The sequence below is a fragment of the Melozone crissalis genome, unplaced genomic scaffold (genome assembly GCF_028551555.1).
Source record: "Melozone crissalis strain CALT ecotype California unplaced genomic scaffold, PUWL_Pcris_2 ptg000019l_1, whole genome shotgun sequence".
Taxonomy (NCBI): domain Eukaryota; kingdom Metazoa; phylum Chordata; class Aves; order Passeriformes; family Passerellidae; genus Melozone; species Melozone crissalis.
In genome coordinates this window covers 13864474-13888936 of record NW_026535797.1, presented here as the reverse complement: position 1 = coordinate 13888936, position 24463 = coordinate 13864474, and the positions used below count along the sequence as shown (strand labels likewise).

General features: G+C 58.6%; 1 protein-coding gene across 3 annotated transcripts in view; it reads left to right on the top strand.

Annotated features, from left to right (window-relative positions):
- Window positions 1-19987, top strand: part of KCNIP2 (potassium voltage-gated channel interacting protein 2) — a 42375-nt gene extending 22388 nt beyond the window's left edge. The window contains exons 2-9 of one of the 3 annotated variants that reach the window (XM_054276542.1): window positions 15844-15943; window positions 17057-17177; window positions 17560-17629; window positions 17727-17797; window positions 18304-18411; window positions 18697-18801; window positions 19040-19102; window positions 19423-19987. In XM_054276542.1, coding sequence (XP_054132517.1) covers window positions 15844-15943; window positions 17057-17177; window positions 17560-17629; window positions 17727-17797; window positions 18304-18411; window positions 18697-18801; window positions 19040-19102; window positions 19423-19470 — 686 coding nt within the window. In that variant the 3' untranslated portion in view covers window positions 19471-19987. Of the gene's footprint in view, window positions 1-15843; window positions 15944-17052; window positions 17178-17559; window positions 17630-17726; window positions 17798-18303; window positions 18412-18696; window positions 18802-19039; window positions 19103-19422 lie in introns of all 3 variants that reach the window. The other 2 variants (XM_054276541.1, XM_054276543.1) reach the window with 2 other exon arrangements.
- Window positions 19988-24463: the final 4476 nt, after the last annotated feature.

The following is a 24463-nucleotide window of genomic DNA, read 5'->3' as shown; positions in this document are numbered from 1 at the left end:
AAAAATAGCGTTTCACCAATATTTTAATGTGCTTATTAATAATCTGCTCGCGCTCTGATTAGCAGCAAGGTAATAAGGGATCAGCTTTAACCTAAATTTAACTCTCCCTAATGGATGATGGCCCCGAGAACCAAAAAAAGGAGAAATTCCTCTCCATCAGGCTGGCCCCCCAGCAGGTCAGGAGCACCTGAGACCTGGGCAGCAGCTGCCCAGCTGTGCCCAGGGACCATCACCTCACTGTGGCCCAGCAGGTCCCGTGGCACATTTTGTGGAAGCAGTGTCCTGACACCCTGCTGCACTGACTGAAGAACACTTTAGGGGCAGCCACAGGGGTGGCTCTCAAGGAGGGCAGATCCTGGCCACAGTCAAGGTGCATGGTCCCCTCCTGAAGAGACAGGTCCCTTGACAATGGGTGATTTCACTGCTCCATCCCCATCTGCTCCATCCCGCAGTGGGGGACAGTTCCCCAGCTGCTGGTAGTGCTGGGAGGATGGAGACAGGGACCAGCCACCTGATGGCTCTGGGTGGGCTTGTGACATGGAGCTGCTTTTTGGGCAAGAACCCCCACTGCAGGGGTTATTTATACACCCCCCAGCAGGTGGCTGGCAGGGTGTTAAATTTAGCAGTGTGGCAGGGCTGTGCTGCCGACAGCACTGGGGAGCCAGGGCAGGGCTGGCTGGGTGGGGGATGCTTTCAGTGTCAGTGTCACAGCCCAGAGTGGGACAGGCAGCAGGGGCTCAGTGCCAGCCTGGCCTGCCTGGTCCTGGGGCCATGTTACAGGGCCTGCTGCTCTCCCCAGTGCTGAGCCATGGGCACGTGCCAGGGCCACTTTGCCATCCTGTCCTGTGTCACCTGTGGATCCCCAGAGCCGTTGGGGAAGAGGGGAGGGAGGAAAGGAGGGATGGATCTGCATGCTTGGATTCTGCTCCCTGAAAGGGGCACAGCTGGGGTAGTGCTGTACTCCTCACACAGTGGGGTGGCCACAACCCCTGCCTGTGGGTACAGGATAGGGATGGGACATCTCATATGCAAAGAGGGTTTGGGATGGAACACTTGGGTCTGGTGTCTTCCTCAGCCCTATGTCCCATGGGACAGCAGGTGGGGCCAAGTGCTGTGCAGGGGCAGAAGTGTCTCAGGCACGGGTGCAGTTAATCCAGTTTGGTTTGGGATCTGTGAGTGAGTGTGCCCAAACCCACAGTGGCACTAAATGCACCTGGCATCATGGAGCAGGAACCAGGCTGGTTGTATCTGACTCCAGGCTGAGAGAAACAGATGCTGATCGCAGGCATCTCTGGGGAGTTGCTGTTGTGGGACACAAGGAACAGGATCCAGAGAGCCAGATCTGGGAGCCAGACCCAGCTCTCCAGGACGGCAGAACTGCAGAGACACCTTCCTTCAAGTCCTCGTGTCTGGAGCAAGGACAGACACAGGCATCAGCAGAGATCCTGGCAGCATCTTTCCCTAGGGAGCCCTTTTTCCAGGACTCCCAGCTTCACCTGAGGTGTGGCAGCAAAGAGCTGAGCCCTGAGGACCCCAAGATCATCAGGGAACTCAGAGCAGCCCTTGGGCTGTGGTGATGCCTTGCTGGCCCCACGGCACCGAGACACAGCCACATGTCTAACGAGCCCCGTCTGTTCTCTGCCCCCTGCCTCCTTCTCCTGGCTGATGGTGCCACTCTCCCCCCGGGCCAGGAGGGTTATTTTTAACTGTTTGCCATGTGCTGTCTGAGCACAATTAAGGTAATTGGTTTGGGAGCCTGGCTCTCACACAACGCTCCCAATTACCTGCCTGCCTGCCTGCCCGTGCGGCCCCCCGCCTCCCTGCCCGCGGTGGCCGCTCCTCTGGCGGGGGACAGGGCTGCCCCAGATAGCACAGCGGGGCACGGGGCATGGAGCCATGGAGAGGACATCCCTGCACAACGACAGCCTGCTCTATGCCTCCCTGATTGCCATCCTCCTCCTCATCTCCTATTGGTTCACCACCCGCTGCTTCAAAATCATCAGCGGCATTGAAGGTACGGGCTGGGGACGTGGGGGGGACAGGGTGGCCTGGCCCGGCCACTTCCACAGACCAAGCAGTGAGATGGGCCACATGCTTGGTGTGGGAGAGGTGCACTGGGGACTTCCTCTCTGCCTCTCTGGGAGAGCTCCATCTCCTCAGTGACTTCATTAGTTCCTCCTGGCCGTGGTCCTGCTCCTGTGTGTGAGAGCAGCCGGTGGCAGCCCGGGGCTGAGCTGTGGCTCAGGGCTGTGTCCAGCACTGCTCCGGGTCCACCATGCTGCTGGTGTCGAGGTGCTGCTGCCCCTCGCTGTGGGATGGGGATGCAGATGGACTCTCTGGAGCCTCCCACTCTTGTAGGGTGCCCAGAGCTCATGCTCGGGCGTCAATCTGTGTTTTGGGGCTCTGAGTCCCTTTGGGTGTGACCCACATCTTTGGTGCTCATCTGGTGTGTTGGGGAGCTCTGGGATGTGGCAGGGGTCCCACTTTCCCCAGTGAAGGGTCTCTCCAAGCCCCATTGCAGTGGGATGTGAGTGCCAGGGGTTTGCAGGGTGAGACCCCAAGGCAAGGAGCAGGGCAGGAGGGGTGAAACTGGCCTCACGTGTCTGGGGACGTGCAGAGCCTCTCCTGCCCAGGGTGTGCATTGCTCCATCCGTCTGTGAGCCCTCTCTGCACAGCTCTGCCAGAGCCTTGGGGCACTTCCCGCAGCATGGCCAAATGCTGACTGGCTGCAGGGGCAGGGAGCACCCCTGGGAGCAATGCCCCTCAGTGGGATGGGGGGCAAAGCCCTGCCCCACACTTCTGGTGGGGTATGTGTGCTCTTGAGCATCCCTTGCAGGCAGCTGTGGGTCTGGCTCCAGTGGTGACCTCCCACATGTGGTCCCAGGTGTCTCCTCCATCCTGGGGGCAGCTCCAGGTGGAATAACATTCCTGGAGACCTTGCTGAGGTGAAGGGACGGTCCTTTGTCTCATCTAGCCCATCTGGAGCTGCCCTTGGTTGAAAGGAATATGCTCTGGGTAAGGAACCCTGGGGAGTCTGGGGGTGCTGGGAGCTGGGCAGTGTGTGGCACTGGTTGCCTGTGCTGGTCCTGTGGGATTCTGTGTCATGCTGCCAGCCAACAATGGAGTGTTTTTTTAATGGCTCCAGCACAGAAATGTGTAATCCTGACAGGACAGGCAGTGGGAGAATTATCACTGTGCTGCCACGGGGGAGGCACAAAGGCAGGTGGGGAAGCTGTCACTTGGTGACTGACCTGCCACTGCTTCAGCCCCAGCATCCCACGATGCTGCCAGAGGCATGAGGGGCCGATGGCAGTCCATTCACATAGGTTCAGCAGGTTCCCTTTGCAGAGAAACTGCCCTAAACCCTCTGGATCAGGCTGGAAGGGCTCCTCTCCCTCTACATCTGGCTAAAACTAGATTGCAAAAATAGACTCATGGCTTGCAGGACAGGCATCGGTGCTGGAAGCAGCTGGAGGCTTGAGGAGAGGATGGGCTGTAACTGGGGCTCAGCAAGAAAAGTGGCTTTAAAAACACAGTTGGCATCAGTGAGAAACTTCCTGCAGGTGTGCAACAGGTCTGTGCCCCTCCAGCCCTGAGGGATTGACTGGAGGGCAAAACTGGGAAGCCGACACATGAAATTCAGGCTCAGTGCCTGGAAACTCAGCTCTTTCCAAGAAAAGGAAATGTGAGGTCTGAAAACTTCCAGCCTGGGGAATGTTTCCCCAGGGAAGGCTTTCAGCTCTTTCCCCAAGATGCCTCTGATGCATCTCTGGCATCTTCTGCTGGTGTTAGAGCAGCCTTGGGAGCGTGCCTCAGGTGGGCAGGCAATGCCAAGCCCTGTGGCATGGAGCCATGAGATAGCCAGGGTGTGCTGTGACCTGGACTGAGAAACCAGCCCTCCCCATCCCCTGCCAGGGACAAACCTGCAGCCTCCTGGGCTGGGGATGGGGGTTCCTGGGAGATTGGGGTGAGGCAGCCCTGCTGGGAGCTCTTGCCGCGGGGTCTGCTCCATATGGCAACCGCACCTGTGGCAGCTGGCCTTGCTCCTGGGGTGAGCTGGGAGGCTGCAATGGCAAGGGGGCAGCCCTGCTCCCTGCTAACCACACCAGTGCTGGAGTTAGGGCTGGTCCTGCATCATGGGCCATATGGGAATCGTCTGCCTGGAGATGGGCAGTGCTGGTGGCATCCCTGGGGGAAGCGATGGGGAAGACCCCAAGGGGTGCTGGGCTCTGGTGATAGGCAGTGACCACAGGTACCTGGATCCCCAGAGATCCCTGTGTTTGTAATCAAACAGCCAGGCAGGGGCTGGAATGCTGTTAGAACAGAGCTACATTTAGCCCCGTTGGCTGTGTGTGGATGTGTGCTCGAGGCACAGATGCACAGATTCACCCTCTGTTTCCAGCTCCTCTGTGACCTTGGCTGGGTCCCTAGCCCCTGCTTCTCCTCCTTTCCTGCTATTGCTGCACCATTTGAGGGTCTGGCAGTGTCCTGGGAATCCTGCATCTGCTCCCAGCCTGTTCTCCCTGACCTGCTCCCCATCTTCCCTTGGTGTTCCCAGCAAAACAGGTGGACCCATCTGCCTGCTCAGAAATGGGGCAGATGGAATTGTTGCCCCAGACACTCTCCAGGAGGGAGATATTGAGGTGTTTAGCCAAGTTGTTCCCCGTGGGGCAGACACATGTCTGGGGCACAGAGGACAAACCTGAGTCATCCCCATCCTGGATGTTTTGCCAGTGCCCAGCGTCCTGCCCCTCCCCGTGTCCCCCCCTGGGAACCGAGTGCCTTTTAATATCTGTGGCCCGTTTCCTTAGCAACTGCATTAAGCAAATCGATGGAGGTGGTGTCATTGGAATGGGAGGGCATGCCTTCTTTCCCCCTCCGACCCCCCCATCCCCGCCACCCCCCACGCCTCCCTCCCCTTGGCCTCTCTCCACTCTCACTCACAGGCACGGCCCTGCTCTGCCTGGCTCTCCCTGAGCCTCCTGCCCAGCCCTGTGCTGACCCCTCGCTCGCCCATGGCTGATGGCAGCTGTCCCTGAGTAGGGGGTGACAGCCGAACCCCGCCAGGGACACAGGCCCTGGTCCCTGGGGATGCGAGGTGCTGGGGTGAGGGGGCTCCAGGACTGTGGTAGGGAGGGGTGGAGGGGTGAGGGGCCATGAGACACCCCCACCATGAACCTGGAAGGCCTTGAGATGATTGCAGTGCTGGTGGTCTTGGTCCTCTTCGTCAAGGTGCTGGAGCAATTTGGCCTCTTCGAGCCTGTGTCCTTGGAAGGTAACGGGTGTGGGTGGTGCTGTCACCTCCGGGGACACGAGGGGCAGGCGCTGGGTGTCCAGAGCTGCCCCCAAGGATGCTCCAAGGCTGCTGCATCCATCAGAGAGTCCTGGTGTCCGCTGGTGGCTTGTAGGGGCGTAGGATGCAAGGAGCAGAGTATCCTGCCTGTCCCAGTGGCTGGGGATGCAGGGAGGAGACCGGGCTGGCAAGGCGTCTGCTGTGTGGTGGTGACTTTGATGTGTGCTGGGATGCTGGGGCTGGGACTGTGTGTGACCGTGTGTGCGGGCACCAGGCTGTTTTACAGCACCTCCGCAGGAGCAAGGTGTGACCAGAGTCCATGGTCACCTCACCCTGCACGTGAGGTGTTGGGCTCAGCACCAGTGTGCACAGCAGCCAGGCTCACGCAGGATGGGTGCATGCTGGGCTCCTGCTCCTGGCTCTCCCCAAGGCTCCCTGTGGCCCTTGGGCAGGGTGGGGGACACAGAGGGAACTGTCCAGCTGCGGATGGGCTGTGTGAGGTGCTGAGTGCTGTGCACGGGAGGCACTTGGCAGTGTCTGGATCCACCCAGGGGATTTTGCTTTGTTCATGGTGGGAGCAAGGTCAAGGCTTGCTTGGCTGGGTGCTCCCTGGGCTCCTGGGGTGATGGTTGTGTGAAGGGTCCCCCAGCCCCTGCCCATGCCCACACACACCTCTCTGAAGGATGCTGCAGCCTGCCTGGCCCCTGGCATTGGGGCATGCACAGGGTGAGGAGGAGACACAGTTTTCCTGGTCCAGTGGTGCTCTGAGTTACTCTGCTGTGCTTCTCCAGCACTGGGTGCCACACGGGCTGGGTGTAGTGATGAATGCTCCCCTCCACAAGCAGTGAAGCAGACAGCACCCAAGGCTGCACCTACAGGATGGCTGTGCCTAGGGATAGGGAGGGAGGGGACAGATGGGGGGATCTCTCCCTCTGATCCTGGGAAGCTGATTGCAGGACAGGAAAGGTGGGTGGAAGTTCTCATTACTATTTAACTGCTTGCTAAGTCCCTGTGCTCCAGCAGCAGCACTCCTAGGTGGATCATACCAGGAGGGAAACTGAGGCAGGAGCTGACCTGTCAGACACCCTGCCTTGTGAGTGCCAGGGGAGGGCATGCTGACTGTGCCCAGGGTGGATTCCCCCTCCTCCTCCTGGTGATTTGGGGGTTCCTCCCTCAGACCCTGCTTTCCCCTTCCCAGTGCTTTTGCTTCCCTGTGTAGCTGCTGGAAGCTTTGGCCCAAAATCGGTGGCACTGATTGTAGCTGTTCTGCAGCTCCCAGGTGTGGTGGAAAGAGTGGAGAGAGAGCCCCCAGCCCCTGCAGCCCCCAGCCCCTACAGCGACTCTGCAGAGGGGCTCTGCACAAGGCAGGGGCCACTGCTTGCCTTGTGTGGCTCCTCTGTTTCCTGGGGCACGCTCCTTGTCCATCTGCAAGTGACTTTTCCCTAGCATGGGCCAGAGCAGGATGCTGGAGATGGGGTGTCCTGTGTCCAGCCTTGTCCCGGTCACCTGTCACCCCTCCAGAAGGAACAGGGCCATGCCTGTCCCACTCACATTCCCATGCTGAGAAGCTGCAGTTCCCTCTGGCTTGGCTGGAAATGTGCCCCAGCTGTGAGGGTGGGAATGGGATCCAGGTGCCCTGGATTGCCAGCAATTGCTCCCATTGCCTGAAGGTGCCCAGAGGAGGGGGAAATGTTGCTTAAGGGGCAGAAGTTGGCAGAGGTTGAGCTGAGCTCTGGGGACTGTACAAGGAGTCCTGTGTGTGAGCGGCAGCGGTTTGGCATGGAGGTGAGGTGTTCTTGCATAGGTTCCTGCTCCCTCTGACTTGAGAGGCAGCAGGTAGGATTTTGCTCTCCAGGGAAGGTCCCAGGCAGTGTCTGGGGCTGGTGAATACTGTGTCCCCTCCAGGGGTTGTTTACAAGCCATGGCTGGGTCAACAGTGACAGCCCAGAGACTGCAAAGAGCCTGAAACCAAACACTAATGGCTTGGGTCTGCTAATGGACACGGGGCTCTGCCCCTGCTCCCGAGCCATCGATGCTGCTGGTGGTGCTTCCCTGCTCCAGCTGCTGGCCCAGGCCCTGCCTGCCCCATCCCTGCTGCTCCCCTTCCTGCTGCTCTTTCTCTGCCCAGGCTGTGCTGTGCCACCGCAGTGATGGGCTGGGAATGGAGCAGCTCCAGAGGGGACCAAGCCAACCCCTCTAAGTCTGGGGGAAGGGTTCAGTGGGAGCATCTTCAATGAGACCCTGGGGGAACTCCAGGCTTGCTGGGTTCCCAAACTCAGCTGGATGAGGCCCCAAGGACCCCATCCTTCATTTGGAGCTGGCACTTCCCTGAAAAAGGGCTTGGACAGAAGTGCTGACTGTCTGCAACCCCTTGTCCTGTCTGCTTGGCACTGCACCCGGGGACCTTGCCACAGCCTTGGTGGCACGGGCACAGCCACTGTCTGGCAGCAGCAGTGGAGCATCCCCGTGATTGCACTGTGCTCCAGGATCTTCAAGGTGATCAATGCTGAAACTGACGTTGTTTACAGCTGGATAATCAATGATGGACTGTGTCATCCCTCTCTGCCCAGTGCCATCATGGCTGTCCCCAGCCACCAAGATCTCCTGGCAGAGCCAGGCAGGAGGCTCTCAGACCTCTGCTGAGATCTCGCTTTGGCCGAGCGCTCAGGATGGGGCAGGTGGAGAGAAACACTATCAATTTTGCCTCTTGAAGTGCAGCATCAATAATTCAGCTCAGAGCAATCGGTCCCGGCTGGGAGGAGGGGTGGCGGGAGGGAGGAGGCGGGAGCGCCACCCGCGTAGCCCAGCCACAGATTAATATTGAATGAAGTGGCAGATTGCTGTCGGCAGGATAATTGGTGCCCGCCCAGGGCTGTTCCTGCCTGGGCTGTTCAGGGTACGTGCTGGGGGACAGGCAGGACTGGGGGTGTCTTGGCGAGCCCCCAGCATAGGGTGTGCTGGCCTCTGCCTTCCCTGGGGGCTGCTGCTGCTGTAGAGCTCAGGATAGGGAGAGAGAAGCAGGGCTGGGAGGGTGCCAAACCCTTCCCGAATGTGGGAGAAACAGGAGGGAGCAGCAGCATGCCTGGGTGCCGCCAGCACCCCGAAGGGTGCCAGGCAGAGGGTGGTGGCAGTGAGCAGAATGGACCCCTCCTCATGGCGGGCTCAGGATGAGGGTCCCTCTGGAGAGGGGAGAAAGGGAGCATCCCCAAGGTGCTGGTGAGAGCAAAGTCCTGTGCCAAGCCCTGGTTCCTCCTGCTTTCCAGGAACCTCTTTGGCAGGAGTGCTGTGTCGTGGCTGCAGGAGGGAGTGGCCCTTTGGGGTGTGATGCTTTGGTCCCTGGGCTCAGGGTATGATCCAGCCTGGTGGGTCTGACAGACCCAGAGGTCAGGGTGAGCTTGCTGCAGGGCAGTAGATGTTGGAGCATTGAAATCCAGCCTAGGATAGCTGCAGGCACTCCCGATGGAAGTTTGGGGTTCCCTGGGCTGGGCTGCACCAGACATTCCCCATCTGCACTGGATTTAACCCTTGCCCTTCCATGGGCTAGCAGGTTTGTCACTGGCTCTAGGGCTGGGCAGGCTTGGCTCTCCCAGCAGCCCTGAGCTCCCCAAGGTCCCCAGTACCTGTCGTGCACCCTGTGCCTCTGCTGCTGCGTGGTGACATGTCCTGCTCAGCCCAGCCAGACCTAATTAGCTTGTTGAATCTCTTCCCCCTCCGGCCTTGTGTTAATCACTTTTCACATTGCTTCCTTCCCAATTCCCTCTGGCCTGATTTGCTCTTACTGTTGCTGATGTGCCTGGAGAGGGGAGGAAGGGGATCCAGCTGGACATAGGAAAGGGCCCCCACTCTGTCCTGGGATGGGCTCTGAGCCAGCAGACAGAGGGGCCAGGGATCACTTGCCCACAGGGAGGTGAGAAAAATCAAGAAATGTAGAAAGCAAAGGAGCCTAGAATAGACTGCCCTTCTTTATAGTCCTGCTCTGTTGGTGGAGGGTGAAACTTTCATGTCCAGAGGGAGAGGCTTTGACTCTCTAGCACAAGGTTGTGTTGGGCTGCAGGATGCTTGGAAGCTCATTGGGATGTCCTTCACCTCTCCCCTGTGAGGGGCAGGATTAGACCGCAGGACTGGGCAAAGGTGGGAAGAGAAGTGCCCTGGACTGGGCTCTAGGGAGTGTGGAGTCCATGGTCCCTGGAGTGCCGATATCAGGATGTCAGATGTGCCATCCACGCTTGGCTACAGCATCCCCTGCCAGGGATACAGGAGAATGTCTCATTCCCCCATGGGTGCCTGCCCTGGGGCAGGAGGTGGCCACATCAGAAGCAGCTGTTAGGTGAGAGATGCACAGACAGCTGAAAGCCACTTTCTGATAACCACTGGTGCCAGGCTGGAGTCCCTCCTGCTGGGTGGGCTGTGTGGAGCACCCACCCTGGCTGTCCCTGACGTGCTGCCCTCCCTGCAGGCAGCGCCCTGTGGGGCACATTTACACCCTTTGGGGCACATTTTCACCCTGTGGAGCACATTTCTCTCCAGGAGCAAGCAACCTACCCCTACCCAGGTCTGGAGCCCCAGCTGTGGCTGTGGCTGACTTGCTGGTGCAGAGATGCAGAAGGAGAGGGAGGAGATGAGGGTTACAGATGTCTGTGGAGGTGATCAGTGGACAAGGCTGAGCTCCAAGGCAGGGAACTTGTGCCATGCAAGGCGGGGACACTGTTGGGGGGAAGTTTGGTGGTTTGTGATGGGGCAGAGGGGATTTCCTAAGTGGAGCTGCTCCCCGGGCTGGTGACAGCAGGATCCCAGTGGTGTGTGATGAACTCGAGGGTCCCTGCAGACTGCTCAGCTCCAGTGCCACCACGAGCTGCTGTTGGGGTGGAAGTCAGTGTGGCTGAGCCTCCTCCACCTCCATGCACCCACTGATGCACATTGTGCACCCCTTTGCGGGTTCCTGTGCCAGGCTGTGTAGTGCAGGGGTGCCCTGCAGGAGAGCCGACCCCTAAGTCCCTTGGGCTCTCCTTCTCTGCAGCCTGGGTGCCCCGGGGGACCCCAGAGGGTGCCAGGGCAGGAAGAGGGAGGGCCAAGGCAGGTCTCTCCTCCCCTGCCCTCCCCTCTCCTGCGTTGCTGGGTCTGTTGCTGCCAGAGCAGCTGCCGGCTGGGGCTGTGTGTCTGGGGATGGCGCTTGCTGAGGCACCCTGGGACCTGCAGGGGCTGCAAACCGTGGGCATCATCCTGCTGCTCTGCTCCAGCCTCAAGATACTCCATGCTCTGGGCATCATCGACCTGACCAGGGGAGGTGGGATGGGGACAGGGATGGGGATGGGGCTGCAAGGAGATGGGGATGTGGTGGCGGAGGTGCTCCTCCTATTCCAAGGGCTGCAGGGTGCTTAGGGGAGTTTCTGAAGGCTTAGTGTGGTTTACGGTTTTTTTTTTTGGTGGGGGGAGCATTGGGGTTTTTGGCAGCACTCCAGCAAAGGGTGTAGGGAACTGGGGAATTGAGGGTGTCTGGGGGTGTTTCAGAGTGTTCGGATATTGGGTGGGAATACTTGTGTACATTGGAATGTGTGGTGTTGGGTGCAGGATGCTAGAAATTTAAGGTGTCTGGGAGCTTCAGGGTGGGGGATATCTGTGTCTTGAGGCACTGGGATGCAGTGACATGTGGGGTGCTGGGGGATGGAGACTGTCTCGGCTATTGGAGTCTCAGGACAATGGGATGCAGAGGGCTGGGCTTTGTCAGATGATGGGGGAAAGCACTGCAGGTAACTGGGGCTGAAGAGATAATTGTGAACTGGGAGAAAAGAGCCATGAATGTGGGGGGCAGCACCATGCAGGGCAAAGCATTCTCACTGCTGCAGGAATTGGTGGCTATGGGGAAAACATGGGAAAAGAGCTGAGAGCCCCTTTGCCCTCCCTGGTGGGCTTTGCCAGAGTTGGGGAAGGATGAGGATGCTTTGGGTGTTGGCCTTCCTGGATTGGCAAGTGGGTACTGAGGACAGGGCTGGATGTGGCTAAAGAAGGGGACCCAAAATGTGTCAGAGCAATGGATACACCACCTGTTGGTTGTGCCTGGAGAGGGTGGGAGTGCAGGGAGCTGCATGGTGCTGATGCCTTGTTTCCTCTGGCTCAACGGTGCCACAGACAGTCCCAGCTCAGACAAGGGCTGCCAATAGACTTTGCATGAATGTGGTTTTTTGCCTCCATCCCCTCTGCCTCCTTGCTGGCACTGGGGATGCTGTGAAATGAAGGGACTGCAGATCACATCCCCATGGATAGCCAAATTTCAGAATGGGAGGTGTGTGGCCAGGAGTGATCAGAGGAGCAACTAGTAGTAGAGCAGAGAGAGGGGTGAAGAGGAGGGTGCTGTGCTCAGGAGGTGCTTTCAACCTCCCTCTGATGGAGGATGTCCCTGAGCTGCCTGGGATCTGGCTGGGGTGTGGCTGAAGCACATCCACTTTTTGTCCCTGTGCCTACTGTGGAGGGTATGGATGGCATCTGGGTGATGGAAATGCAGAACCCCAGCTCTCTTGTGGAACTCACTGCTTGCAGCCAAGAGGAGCTGCTGCTCTGCTGGGGCATTTTTTGGGTAGCTCCTCTGGCAGCTTGGATGTGCTGGTTCCTGCTGCCAGAGGAGGTGCTGATGGGGGCAGGATGTGTCCCTGTGTGTGGGTTTGCAGCAGGGTGATGCATATGGCTGTCCCTGTCCTGCAGCTTTGTCTGCTCCATTTGGGGAGCCCCTGAGCTCCACTGTCTCTTGGGATGTGTATCCTGTCCCATTCCCTGCTCACAACATTTTGTGCATGGTGTGGTCTGAAGAACTTATTATTCTGCAGCATCTCCTTTGGGCACAGCCAGGCTCTCTGGGAGCACCGTCCCAGGCTGGGGATGGCAATGGGGACAGCAGTGCTCCCAGCCCCACTTGACTCTGTGGCCCGTTCTGGCCCATGGCCAGCACCCCCTGGGCATTGGTCAGCACAAGGGTTGTGCAGCTGCTTCTCCCTCTGGCACCAGGGAATATCCTGGTCCTGAGCCTTTGCTGTCCCACAAACTGCAGCTTGCTTGGCAGCTTTGCTGCTCCCAGCTCTGTCCCACCCCCAGGACAGGGACTCTTTGGCCCTGGGAGATGCCAGCTGTGATTTCATTCCTCTGATGGATGACTGTCTGGCACCTTTGCTACACTTGGCTCTGCATTGCTGACTGATGAGGGTCATTTGCAGAGCTGCTGTTGGTGGGACACATCCTGACCTCTCCAGGGGAGACTCACTCTTCCTCGGGCTGAGCTCATGGCAGCCCCCAGAGAGCTGTGGCTGATGGCACTGCCCGAGGCTGTGGCTGCACCCTGCACGGGGGTGATTGTCAGCCACAGGTTTTGGGGGCAGCTGGGTTCAGATCAGCCTGGGATAGCAGCTCCTCCTGCCTTGCCAGCTGCCCCAGTGTTGCCCACGGGGCCGAGCAGGGGCTGTGATGCTGCATGGCTGGTGGGCTGCTGGTGCTCTGCTCCCCTCCTGGAACGGTGCTGGGGCTGGGGACACTGGGGAGGTCTTGTTGTGGGATGCACATTTTCCACCCATCATGATCATGCATTTATTGACAGGTTACTGAGAGTGATGGGGAAGTTTTGGCACTGCCTGTTGGTTTGTTATTGAGGGTGTATTCTAGCAGGAGGGTGCTATGGGAGGGGTGGGTTGGTCTCTCCACCCAGCTGTCACTGGAAGGGCACTGTGGCTGTGGCTCTCTGGGAAGGCAGGGACATTGTTATGCCCCTGACTGGCTCTGTCTCCTGCTTGTCCTCTTGGGTCCTCCATGGGAAGGGAGCATCAGCCCAGCACTGGGTAACCCTCAGCATGGTGGCACTGGCTGGACCCAGCCTCCAAGGACACATCAGCTGCTGGTGGCTCCATACAAAGTGATCCGTGGCCATCCTGATGGCAATCGTTGCTGGGGGCAGGGATCTACCCACTGTAGAGCCAGGCTTTGGGATTCATTTCAGCAGCGTGTGGAGGTGGGGATGGGAAATCCCTTCCCCTTCTGGTGCTACTCAAGGATGGAGTGTCGGCTTGTGTGTGTTTGTGTGTTTTGAAGCCGCCGAGCTGCAGAGCGATGCCTGGGAAGCGACAAGCCCCTTAACGCGGCAGCCCCCCCGCCGCAGACAAAGCACTGCTCTGTGCCGGCCCCTCCTGCTCTGTGCCGGCCGCTGGATCGCCCTTGCAGGACGGTGGAGAAGGAGCCGTCGCTGGCAGGGACAGGGCTCCGTGCTGCAGTGTCCCTGGTGTCCAGAGTGGCAGCACATGGCTGCGCTCTGCTCCTCATCTTTGGGCAGAGCTGTTTCCCAGCAAGGAGCAGCTCTCAGACTTGCTTGTGGTTCGGATGCTGGGGACAGAAAGAGGGTGGTGTGTCCTACTCAGCAGAGCCCTTGTGTTCACTAAAGCCAGGACAGCAAAACCCCAGTCCTGGTCACCCCTCTCCTGTTGTTAAGCTGCATGTGCTGAATGTGCTCCCTCCCTGCCCTGGGGACCCTGGAATCGGGCCCCCTTTGGTTTCCTCCTTGAGAAAACGCCCATGTTCTTTATTTTTTTCTTTTTCCTTCTTTATAACAAACTAAAGTGTAACTTGCACCCGACCTGACCTACTGCACGTGCCTATACCTGCTGCCCCTGTGAGTCCAACCACAGTTTACTCTCTGTTGCATCTCTCTCGCTGTGTGGTTTCCCTCCTGCCCTGCTCCCTCCTGGGTGCCTCACGCTGGCACTGGGTGTTGCTCTGCCCACCCTGTCCCTTCCCTCTTAGCAAAGGGGATACTTCTGCCTGTCAGGTCTGTCCCACAGCTCAGCTCTGCTGGAGGGACCTGGCCCCAGAGCATCCTTGGAAGGCTGAAAGGTGCAATTTCCCTTTCCCTCTGCAAATTAAGGCCCTGGAAGGGTAGCTGGGACAAAATCATGGTTTATGTACAACTGATGCCTACTTCTAGGAAAGAAAAGTCCTCTTTCCTCACCTGCCTGCAAACCCTGGAGCAGACAGGAGCCAGGTTGTGCTGTTCTATCAGTGCCAAGACCCTGGTCCTCACCCTTGCCCCTGTCACCCCCTGACAAATGCCAGGGGATGTGTTGGTTCAACCCTATAGGTTTGCAGCTCACTGTCACCCTGGTGGGGATGCCACATCCCTGGGGGCAATTTGTCCTCTTTGAGTGGCTTTTTGTGATATCTTGCTGGATCCATGACCTCCTGGAGCTATTCTCCATCCCCTAGAATGATGGAGCTGCCTTGGTGTGAGTTCAGAGGGTGCCAGGTTCTGCTTGTGGGCACTTTGGGGCCAGCCTGCCTAGAAGTGGCTGCTGGATGCAGACCCATGTCTCTGTCTTGGAGCTGGATACCATGCAACACCATTTTCCTGGCATCTGGGGCTCAGCTTAGTCCCACAAGGCTGAGAAGGGGCTTCTCTGGCAGCATTTGCTAGACCCCTAGAGAAACAGCCCCAAAACCAGAGGTCAGGATGTGTAGGTGTTGTGATCTGCTGCTTGCAGATGTACAGGATGCTTGGAGCAGTGACAAACCAGAGCCCGAAAGGGACTTTGCACCTTTTGTCCCATTTGTCCCCATGCTGGTATCTGCCTCCCCTTGGAGGCAGGACTCCAGCATGACCTTCATCCCCTCCTCCTCCTCCTCCTCCTTTCCCCACCTGCAGCATTAGTTCTGCGCTGAATTTGCTGGCTTGAGGCACTGTGGGAAGGGAGGGAAGGGGGTCTGCAGCCATGGGGCAACCCCAGCTGGGAGAGATGGGGCTGGGTGAACCCACTGGGGTCCAAATGGGGGAGCAGGGGGTGGCAGTGGGGTCAGTACAGTGAGGGGACCTACTGTTAAGGCAGGGTGACTTGGATGCAGTGGCCATGGGCTGGCATGGGGAGTCCCTCACCCAGCCCTGTAGCCTGGCCAAGGCAAAGCCCCGTTCCCCTTCTGGCTGTCTCAAAGCAGCTCCCTGGGCTCAGATCCCAGTGTTGCACTGGGGTGGGGGTGCATGCTGCAGTCTGGGCTGCATGGGGGGTCTGGTGCATGCTTTGCCTTCGGCCGTTGGGTGCCAGCAGGATCAAACCCAGCCCGAGCTCAGCGAGGATGCAAAGCCCTTGTCTGCCACAGGCTGCTTCTTGGGCTTAATCCTACCTTGCCTCCCTGCAGAGCCTCTCGAGAGGGTCCCCAGGGTGCAGGTAATTGTCCTCAAGGCTAAAGGACAGAGTCTGGCCCTGCCATTTCCTGACTCTCTGGGCTCCTGGAAGTCTCCAGGGCACCCTGGTTTGATGGGGGTGTACAAAAGCGCTGGGTGGGTAGCCTAGCAGGGTTGTCCTCATCCTTCTGCAGGATGGATACTCCAGTGCTGGGTTTGTCCTGGGATTGAGCAGGAAGGTCGACCACAGCCTGGGCTGGGTTTTGCCTTCCTGCTCCTCCAGCCTCACGCTGCATGTGCTGCCTCTGCTCAGATCACCCCGCGCCGGGTGCCCAACCCTGCTGCCCGTCGGGACCGGGGGCTGATGCTGTGTTAATTCTTCTGCTTGGTGACTCCTTCTTTCTTCCAGGCAACCCGCCAGTCCAAACTAAAAAAGCGCTGAAGCAGCGATTCCTCAAACTGCTGCCCTGCTGCCGGCCCAAATCCATCCCCTCGCTCAGTGAAAGCAAGTGCTTCTTCTTGCCTTTGTGTGTGTGTGTCCCCGGCGGTGCTGCTGCCTGCTCTCCGCCCTGGCCCCGCCTGCGGGAAGGGGACGCCTCCACCTCTCCCCTGCCCTGGCTGTCAGGATCAGCCCTGCCCTGGAGGGGTCCGATCCCATGGGTTCTGCACCCACCTCTGTCGTTACCTGCTCACAGGCTGGTTTTCTCCCTGCTCGTCTCCCTGGAACAGCTCCCACGGGATGCACAGCGGCAAGGACCGCTTGGGAGCTGGCTCAGGGAGCAGGGCCGTCTCGGCACTGGTCTGAGGGGTGGGGAGCTGTTTCTCTAAGCTGAGGGTCGGTCTGGAGATGAGGGTGTGATGGGGCGATGACAGAGGCTGAGCAGGGAGTGAATGCAGAGTCCCTTAACCCCCTATACTGGGTGTGCTTGGCTCCTTGGAGAGTCCAAGCCCCTGGTCAGGATCTCTCCCAGCTCCACGGTGCAAGCCAATCCCCCCTGGGAGAAGGTGAGTATGGAGGGGCAGGGTCTGAGCCGTCCCACGAAGAGGGAGTACCTGCTGTGTGCCCCCCTTGGCTGAGTGGGGTTTCGGGGTGCTGGTGCTGCAGGCAGGCTTGTGCAGCTTGGCAGGTGATGGAGAGAAGCTGTCAAGGAAGGTGGGAGCACAGTGGGTAGAAAAGAATCTGGAAAGGCTGGGGCGGGGGGGGCATTTGGGGCTGGGGGTTCTGAGGGGCAACTCTCCTGCTGGATGTGAGCCCTGGTGCTGCAGGACATCAAGGGTCTGAACTCCACTGGGCAGATGCCTGTGCTGGTGGGAGGAGAAGGGCAGGCAGGGAGGGTTTCAGCACTGGGGCGTTTTCACACCTCTTTTGTGCCCAGCCTGGGCTGTACTGGAGGGGGGTTGTTGCCCAATTTGGTCTGAACCCAGGGTGTCTCTGAGTGTCCTCTTCTGGCATAGACCCAGCTGTGGCTGAGCAGAGCACCCCAAAAATGTGTCAACCTGGGCAGGTGTGAGAGGACAGTGTGTGCTGTGCAAGGTGCCTCTCTGCCCCCTGGCATGACAAGATAGGGCAGGACAGTGCTGGCCTCAGCCACCCTCTCTTCCCCTGGGTTCCTTGCAGACAGTGTTGAGGATGAGTTTGAGCTCTCCACCGTCTGCCACCGCCCCGAGGGGCTGGAGCAGCTCCAGGAGCAGACCAAGTTCACGCGCAAAGAGCTGCAGGTCCTGTACCGAGGCTTCAAGAATGTGAGTACTCCTTGACCAGCTTTGATAGCCCCCCCCCTCTGCTGCCATGTCCACCTCGGGGTACTGCTTTGTGTGTGAAAGTTTTTGGGGTTGGAGTTTATGGAAGGCTACAGCCTGATCTTACCTCCAAGGAGCTCAGTGGGGAGACCTGATCCTGTGCTGTTTCCTTGGGTGCACAGAGCCCCTTCCTGGGTGCCTGGGATTCAGAGCCCCTCCAGTTAGGGGTGCAACCCAAAAAATCAGGGAGATGCTCTAAGCAGCTTTTCTAGCCACCTCACCAGGTCCATAGGGCTGGAGGGCAAGGCAAGGCAGACACAGGTTTTTAGGGGGTGCTCAGCCCTTTTTGCAATGTGGAAGTGACGCTGTGACCTTGCCCTGGCAGGAGTGCCCAAGTGGCATTGTCAATGAAGAAAACTTCAAGCAGATCTATTCACAGTTCTTCCCTCAAGGAGGTGAGTGCCCGTCCCCATCCCTGTCCCCATACACGTGGGTGCCTCTGCAGGGCAGAGGGTCACCCAGCACCCCCTCATGCTGTCTGTCTCCCTGCAGACTCCAGCACCTATGCCACCTTCCTCTTCAATGCCTTCGACACCGACCACGACGGCTCCGTCAGCTTTGAGGTGAGCTGTGGCTGGGGAGGGGGCGGTGGGGTGCAACAGGGCAAGGAGAGCACAGCCTTCCAGGGACCATGGACTGGGGTCAGCAGTGTTATTGCAGATGGATGAAGAGTTGGCAGGCCTAGTGGAGTTTATTAAATTCCCAGAAGCAACAGAAACTAATGCAAAGCAAAAAAAAGGGGCTTTCTGTATTTTCTGGGTAAGGTTGTGTAGGGATCCAGACTGGCAGACACCCCATGGCTGGGTCTTGTTCACACAAGACTGAACACATTGTCCTCTTGGTTGCTGTGACCCAAGGGAGTAGTGTGGGAAATGTACAGTGTTAAGCAATTTTTTCTCCCCCAACTCTTTTTGATACCCAACTTTTCGCCTTGTTAGCCCAGCCCCAGGGCATATCAGCTTTGGGGCTGAGTTCCTCTCTGCAGGAGAATCGAGCAGGGCTGTATCCTGTGTCTCTGAGGCCCTTTGTGGCTCTAACTCCCATTTGCCTGCCTTGTCCATCCTTGCAGGACTTTGTGTCTGGGCTGTCCACCATCCTGCGGGGCACCATTGATGATCGCCTGAACTGGGCCTTCAACCTCTATGACCTGAACAAAGATGGCTGCATCACCAAAGAGGTGGGATGGGGGTCCAGACTGGTCCCTGGGGCCAGTGCAAGTCTGCACCTGGCAGGGACAGCATTGGTGTGACTCTGGGATGGAGGTGGATGAGTGGTGTGCAGCTTTGGGGCTCTGTCGCACATACACGTGCACACATGGCCCCACACTGTGCACAGAGCCAGCAGAAACACATTTGAGCACCCCACAGGTCCTTCAGGAGCATCAAGAAAAAGGTGTGGGTTGGGGACCAGGTGGAGGCAGAGCCCTGTGTTGACACTGCAACCCTGCTCCCCTTCCCATCAGGAAATGCTGGACATCATGAAGTCCATCTATGACATGATGGGCAAATACACCTACCCGGCCATGAGGGAGGAAGCACCCCGGGAGCACGTGGAGAACTTCTTCCAGGTGAGCTGGGTACATCCTCAGGAAGCAGAGCTCCAGCACAGAACTGCAGTGGGTGCAGTAGAAAACACCCCACTCTGGGGATGAAGCAGGACTGTGCTGGTCCTGTTGGTGCTTGGGCATGCCTGGGGCCAGGGGTGCACTGTGTCCAGCCCCTGTGGGACCTGGGCAGGGGGTACCAGGTTCTCCCTAGGGCTGGGGCTGTCTTTGCTATGCCCCCCTGTGCTGTGCTTGTCTGCAGAAAATGGACCGGAATAAGGATGGCGTGGTGACAATCGAGGAGTTCCTGGAGTCCTGCCAGAAGGTAAAGTCACCAGCAACTCTTCCCTGAGCTAGGTCACCACCCTCTTCCTTGGGGATCTTTGTCCCTCCTGCTTCCTTCCTGCAGAGAGGGAGTGAAGCCAGGGCTCCCAGGGGCAGGGCTGGAGCTCTCCTTTGGGAACTGTACCCATGCCAGTATCCTTGTACAGATGAGGAGAGCCATGGATCCCACTAGGGCTCTGTAATCCCTGGGGCTCTTGTCCCATGTGCCAGAGCTGCCATGAGGGTAAAGCCAGGTTTGGGGGAGCTGCCCAGATTGCTGTTCTGTGCCCAACTTGCCTGCTTCCCACCTGCTCCTGACAGGATGAGAACATCATGCGATCCATGCAGCTCTTCGACAGCGTGATTTAGCTCCCAGACCTGCCTCCAGATGAGCTCTCCTGACACTGGGCCCAGAACCTCCTTCTCTCTCTTGACTTTTCCTTTGAGACTCCCCTGCTCCGGCTGCACAGACACCTCCATGGAAAGGGGCCTTCCTTCCCTGGGATGCAGTCGGTCCAGAGATCTTCCCTTTCCCCTGGCCCAGCTCTGCTTTCCTCGGGGAATCCCAAGCAGGTGCTCCCAGATGTTGGAGCATGGGCATGGCTGGCACAGGATGAGAATTTCACCTGGATGGACCTCCCTGCACTCAATCCCGGTGGAAAAGATGCATCCTTAGGCTGCAGTAGAGGTTTTCCCTGTGCACACCGCCCTGTGCAGCCACAGCTTGCCTACCCTGATCCTCCCCAGCCCCAGGAGCCTCCAGTCCCAGCTCCAGCCCAAATCCTCCAGCAATGCTGTCTAGAAACCAATAAAGTCTTGCAGTGGGCACAGCCAGTGCCTCGGCTTCCTCCCCTGCCCTGGCTGTGCCCTGCTGTGGGAAGATGTCTGGTGTGTCCACTGTGAGCCACCGGGCACCGTCCCTGTCCTGGGCCAGTGGGTGGGCAGAGGGCTGTGCCTGGAGAAGGCAGCCACACCAGCCCTGGGGGTCATTGCTGCGTGAGCCATGGGGAGCATCCCCTGATCCCAGGGATCCCGGTTAGAATACAAGGCTCTTCCTGACAGGGGCAGAGTGAAGGCTAAAGTGACTTGTGGCACTTGTCCCCCAGGATGGATGATGCAGGGCTGGGAGAGCTGCATCCTCAGCCTCTGTCCCTCAGGTTTGGGGTGCTGGCACATGGGGACCCCAGGGATCCGCTTTGAGGCTCCAGTGGAGAGACACCCTTTCCAACCCTTCCTGAGGATGTGACAGCCAGGGTACAGGGATGTGTGGAAGAGGGAGATGGGCTGGTGTCTGGTGGCCATTCTGGCCCCATAGGGCTCACAGCCTGGCATCACTTGCTGCTGACCTTGCCCTGCTCCTGTGCCCTGGCCCATCCGAGCCCACCTGCTGCCCTGGGAATGGGGGAATGAGCAATGAGGCAGAGGGGTGTCCCCACAGGATAGCCCTGTGCTGGTGACATGGCTGAGCTGGCAGCTCCTGGAGGAGAAATTCGAGGCTGGGGTTAGACAGCAGTCACTGCCATGCTGCTGGCAGGCTGCAGGGTCACCTTGGGGTGGGAGACTCTTCTCCTTTTTCCAGCATGGCCGTATGAGAGCCTACCTGGAGACCTTGGGGATGGAGACCCTGGGTGTTTTTGTCACCACCAGCTCCTTGCAGATGGGTGTGTGCAGACAGGCCTGTCCTGCCCACATACCACTCCAAGTCATAGCTGGGAGAGTGATGCCCATGGGCTAATGATCCCATGCCAACTCCAGAAGCCCCTCACAGGCACTGGGAATGTACCCAGCCCTGGCAGCCCCGACTGTGGCTCCGCTCTCTGTATCCTTGGCCAGGGGTGGTTTGGGCTGGCCTGAGCTGCGCTGTCTGGGATCAACACCCATGCTGGGCCAGACCCAAGCTGAGGCCCTGGGGCTGGAGACATTAGAATTTAACCCCTGGGGCTCTGAGCCAAAGCTATGGGGCTGCTTCCCAGGGGGACCATCCCTGTCTCAGCCCTTGCAGATATCACATTTTTTTAGGCTCATTTGACACGTTATTTATCTCGCAGACATGATGTGTTTTTTAGGTTCATTCAACACACTGTTCATCTCACAGACCTGTTCCCAGGTTTGCTGTGGGGCTGAGCTCCCACTTGCCTTCTCCTACGGGTGGGAGGGCCTTACCCCTCCATCTCTTGGCCCTGTTCTCCCTCCTCCCAGCTCTCTGGGGTACCCATTGTTCGCTGCCATGTGGAGCACCTGCCGCCTCCCCCCTCACGCTGTAGGTCGCATGGTGTGACCCCCTGCCCCGGGGCATGGTGACCCACAACCTGCTTGGCATCTCCAGTCTGTATATTTTGTATTATAACAATTATATGAGTTTAAAAAAAAACCCAACAAAATAAAAACCAACAAAAAACCAATAAAATCTAACCACAATCGCTATGCACACTACTGTTCTGTCTTTGCATCTGTCAGCTGCCTGGGATGGGAGGGCAGCAAAAACGAGGGGTCTCTGCAGAGGGCTGGTGTCCTTTTTGGGGTGCTGTGCATGGGTGCTCTGGGAGGTTGCATGGGGGACAGGGTGCACACTGAGCTTAGCCATGCTGTCGGTGGTCCTGTAAATACAGACTTTACTCCTGCTCAGAGGCTGGAGGTGTTAAGGCTAAAAAACTCTTGCATCAAGTGTGTCACATTTCAGGAGCCAGGCTGCCAGGTGTGCTTTCAGCTTGCCACAGATGCTGCTGGGTGAACCCAAGCCTGGGACCAGGTGGCCCTTGTTAGCATGTGGCATTTAAGGCTGAGCTAACAGGAACATGGTCGCCTGCCACCTTGAGAAGGTGGGTATGGATTGGGAAGATGGTTTCTTATGGCAATTACTGGCTGTTGGAAATGTCCACCATTGAAAACTGGGAAAAATTAAGTAAACAGTCATGTAAGTAAAAAAGTAGCAGAACAAGAGAGCAGTGGACCTGATGTGGGACAGCAGAATGGTCCAGCATTCTATAGACTGTGGTCCAGGAACTGAAAGCTCAATGCAAAGAGCTGCCTGGAGACCAAACAGAGCCTTAAAAGGATGGGCTCTGGGTGTTGGGGGAAATTACCATTGTGGGACTGGGTAAGCAGCAAGTCTGATCTTTCCAAAGCCTCTGACTCTCCAGGGACCTTTTTGGGCTGCTGGCCATCACCCAGGGCTGTGTATGGCAGTGTGAATGGGCCTGAGCACGTTTTCCCCTCTAACCCACTTTCCCGGTATATCCTATCCCCTGAGCTCTGCTCGGGTGGTTGCTATTTCGGGCAATGACATCCAAGGGCTTGATGTGCCCTCTTGTGGCACAGGGATGCTGTGAGCCACTGATGGGACCCGTTGGGTCCTTGTCCCCAGGGGAAAAGGCAGGAAAGAGACTGAGGTGATATCGGGAAAAACAGCGCTGTAGGGCTCAGCCTTAGAATGCTGCTATAGCCTTTTCACACCAAGTGGGAAAAGGTTTGTGCAGAGAGTGTAGTTTTGGAGTGGGGGGTGGGAGAGCTGGGAGTCAAAAATAATCTGTTTAGCTCTCCCCAAAAGGGGCCCTCAGGAAGGGCCTGAGGGCAGGGAGCCTGGATCCTTTAGGTGTGCCTTCAGCTTGCCATGAGAAGCTGCCGTGTGAGCCAGGGCTTGGATAACCTTTGTTAGCAGGAGGTGGCATTTAAGGGTGGACAGCCAAATAATTTGGTCTGTGAGAACAGAGAGAAGAGCTGATGGTTCCTTGGAAAAGGGCAAGTTTTTCCCAGCTTTCAGAGGAAAAGATAATAGTAGCTATGTGGTAAAACAGCTGAGCAACTCGATGAGGCAGCTGATGCAGCCTGGGGCAGTGATTCACTCCAGCGCCCTGAACACTGCCTAGAAACACAAGCATTTTGTAAAAGGATGAGATTGCAACACTGGGAGAACTATTACTGTAGGATTATTTTGCCATGATCAGAGATATGAGCACCCTTCAGGGTCTTTTGTGACTCTGTGGTTATCACCAAGCTCTGGAGGTGCGTGAAAGTCCTGTGCGTTCTCCACCCAGATTCTGTGCATTTCTCCTCTCTAACCCTTCTGTAAAGTCTGCTCGTGTGTCAATACAATTTAGCTGGTTCCTATTTAGGGTATCTGTACAATTTCTATTTTTGCTCCTTGAAAGCTTTGGCCCGCTGATGGTGGTAACTAGAGATGCCCCTTGGCCAAGGCTCATTGCCGGTGCCGGAAACGGAGCCGCCTTCGGTTTCTGTCATGCCCGAGCTGCTGTCAGTGGGAATGAGCGGAAATGTGGCTGAAACGTGAGGTGTCTGCCCGGATGTCTGCAGGCCTTATCCAGCCCTTCCTCGCCAGCTGGGGTTTGCGGCAGCTCTTTATTAACTTGTTCCTTGCCGGCTGGCACCTGCTGCAGCCTCCTCAGTGCTGGGAAGGCCGGCAGGATCGCCTTGCCGGAATGTCCCCACACAGTCACAAGAGAGGCCACCTCAGCCCTGGGGTGCTCCCCTGCGGCTGCAGCAGGAGAGACGCTGTGTGACCTCAGAGCCTTCCTCTGATCTACTGATACCGTCCCACCTTCAGCATTCTCGTGGCCTCTTCCAGGCACGGACACACCTCCGGGCGTGCCATCGCCCGTGCCGTGAGGGTCGCAGCTGTCCCCCCTCAGCCGCTCGCTGTCCCCAGCAGGCCCTGCTGCGCTTGCGCGGCAGCGCGAGAAGTAGGGCGCGTCTCACGGGAGCCCGCGCGCCCTCCACTCCCGCGCAGGCGCACTCCCGCCGGGGCGCTGCGCCGCGGGGCGCAGGCGCAGAGCGGAGGTAAACACTTCCCTCCCCACCCTCCTTCCCCCCTCCGCGCCGCTTCCCTACACAAACCCCAGTGCGCATGCGTGCTGCCCCACTGCCGCTTCCCCCTCGGTCCCTGCGGCCCCTCGCGCGTGCGCCGTGGGCGCGCGCTGCCTCCCTGCGCAAGCGCCCTGAGGCGGCCGCGGCCTCGCCCCTCCCGCTGCCGGCCCCGCCGAGCACGCGCAGTGCGCGACCTCCCGCGCCCCGCGCCTGCGCAGACCTCGCGCACCGCCCGCCCGCCTCATTCCCTGAGGAGCCTCCCGCGCCCCAGCCCGTTGTTCCCGCTCCACCGGCGCCGTCCCGGCCGCCCGCGTTCCTCGCTCCCTTCCCGCCGAGGCACACGCTTCCCCTGCCCCCGCGGCGGTCCCGCGGAGCGGGGCGGCTGCGGGCGGAGCGGCGCGGACCGGTTGGGGCCGGTTCCCCGCGCAGGCGCAGCGCCCCGTAAACAGGAAGCGGCGGCGGCGGCCCCGGAGCGGCGGAGACAAAGGGGCCGCGGAGCGGGGACGGCAGGGACCCGGCTCGGCTCGGCCCGGCCCAGCGA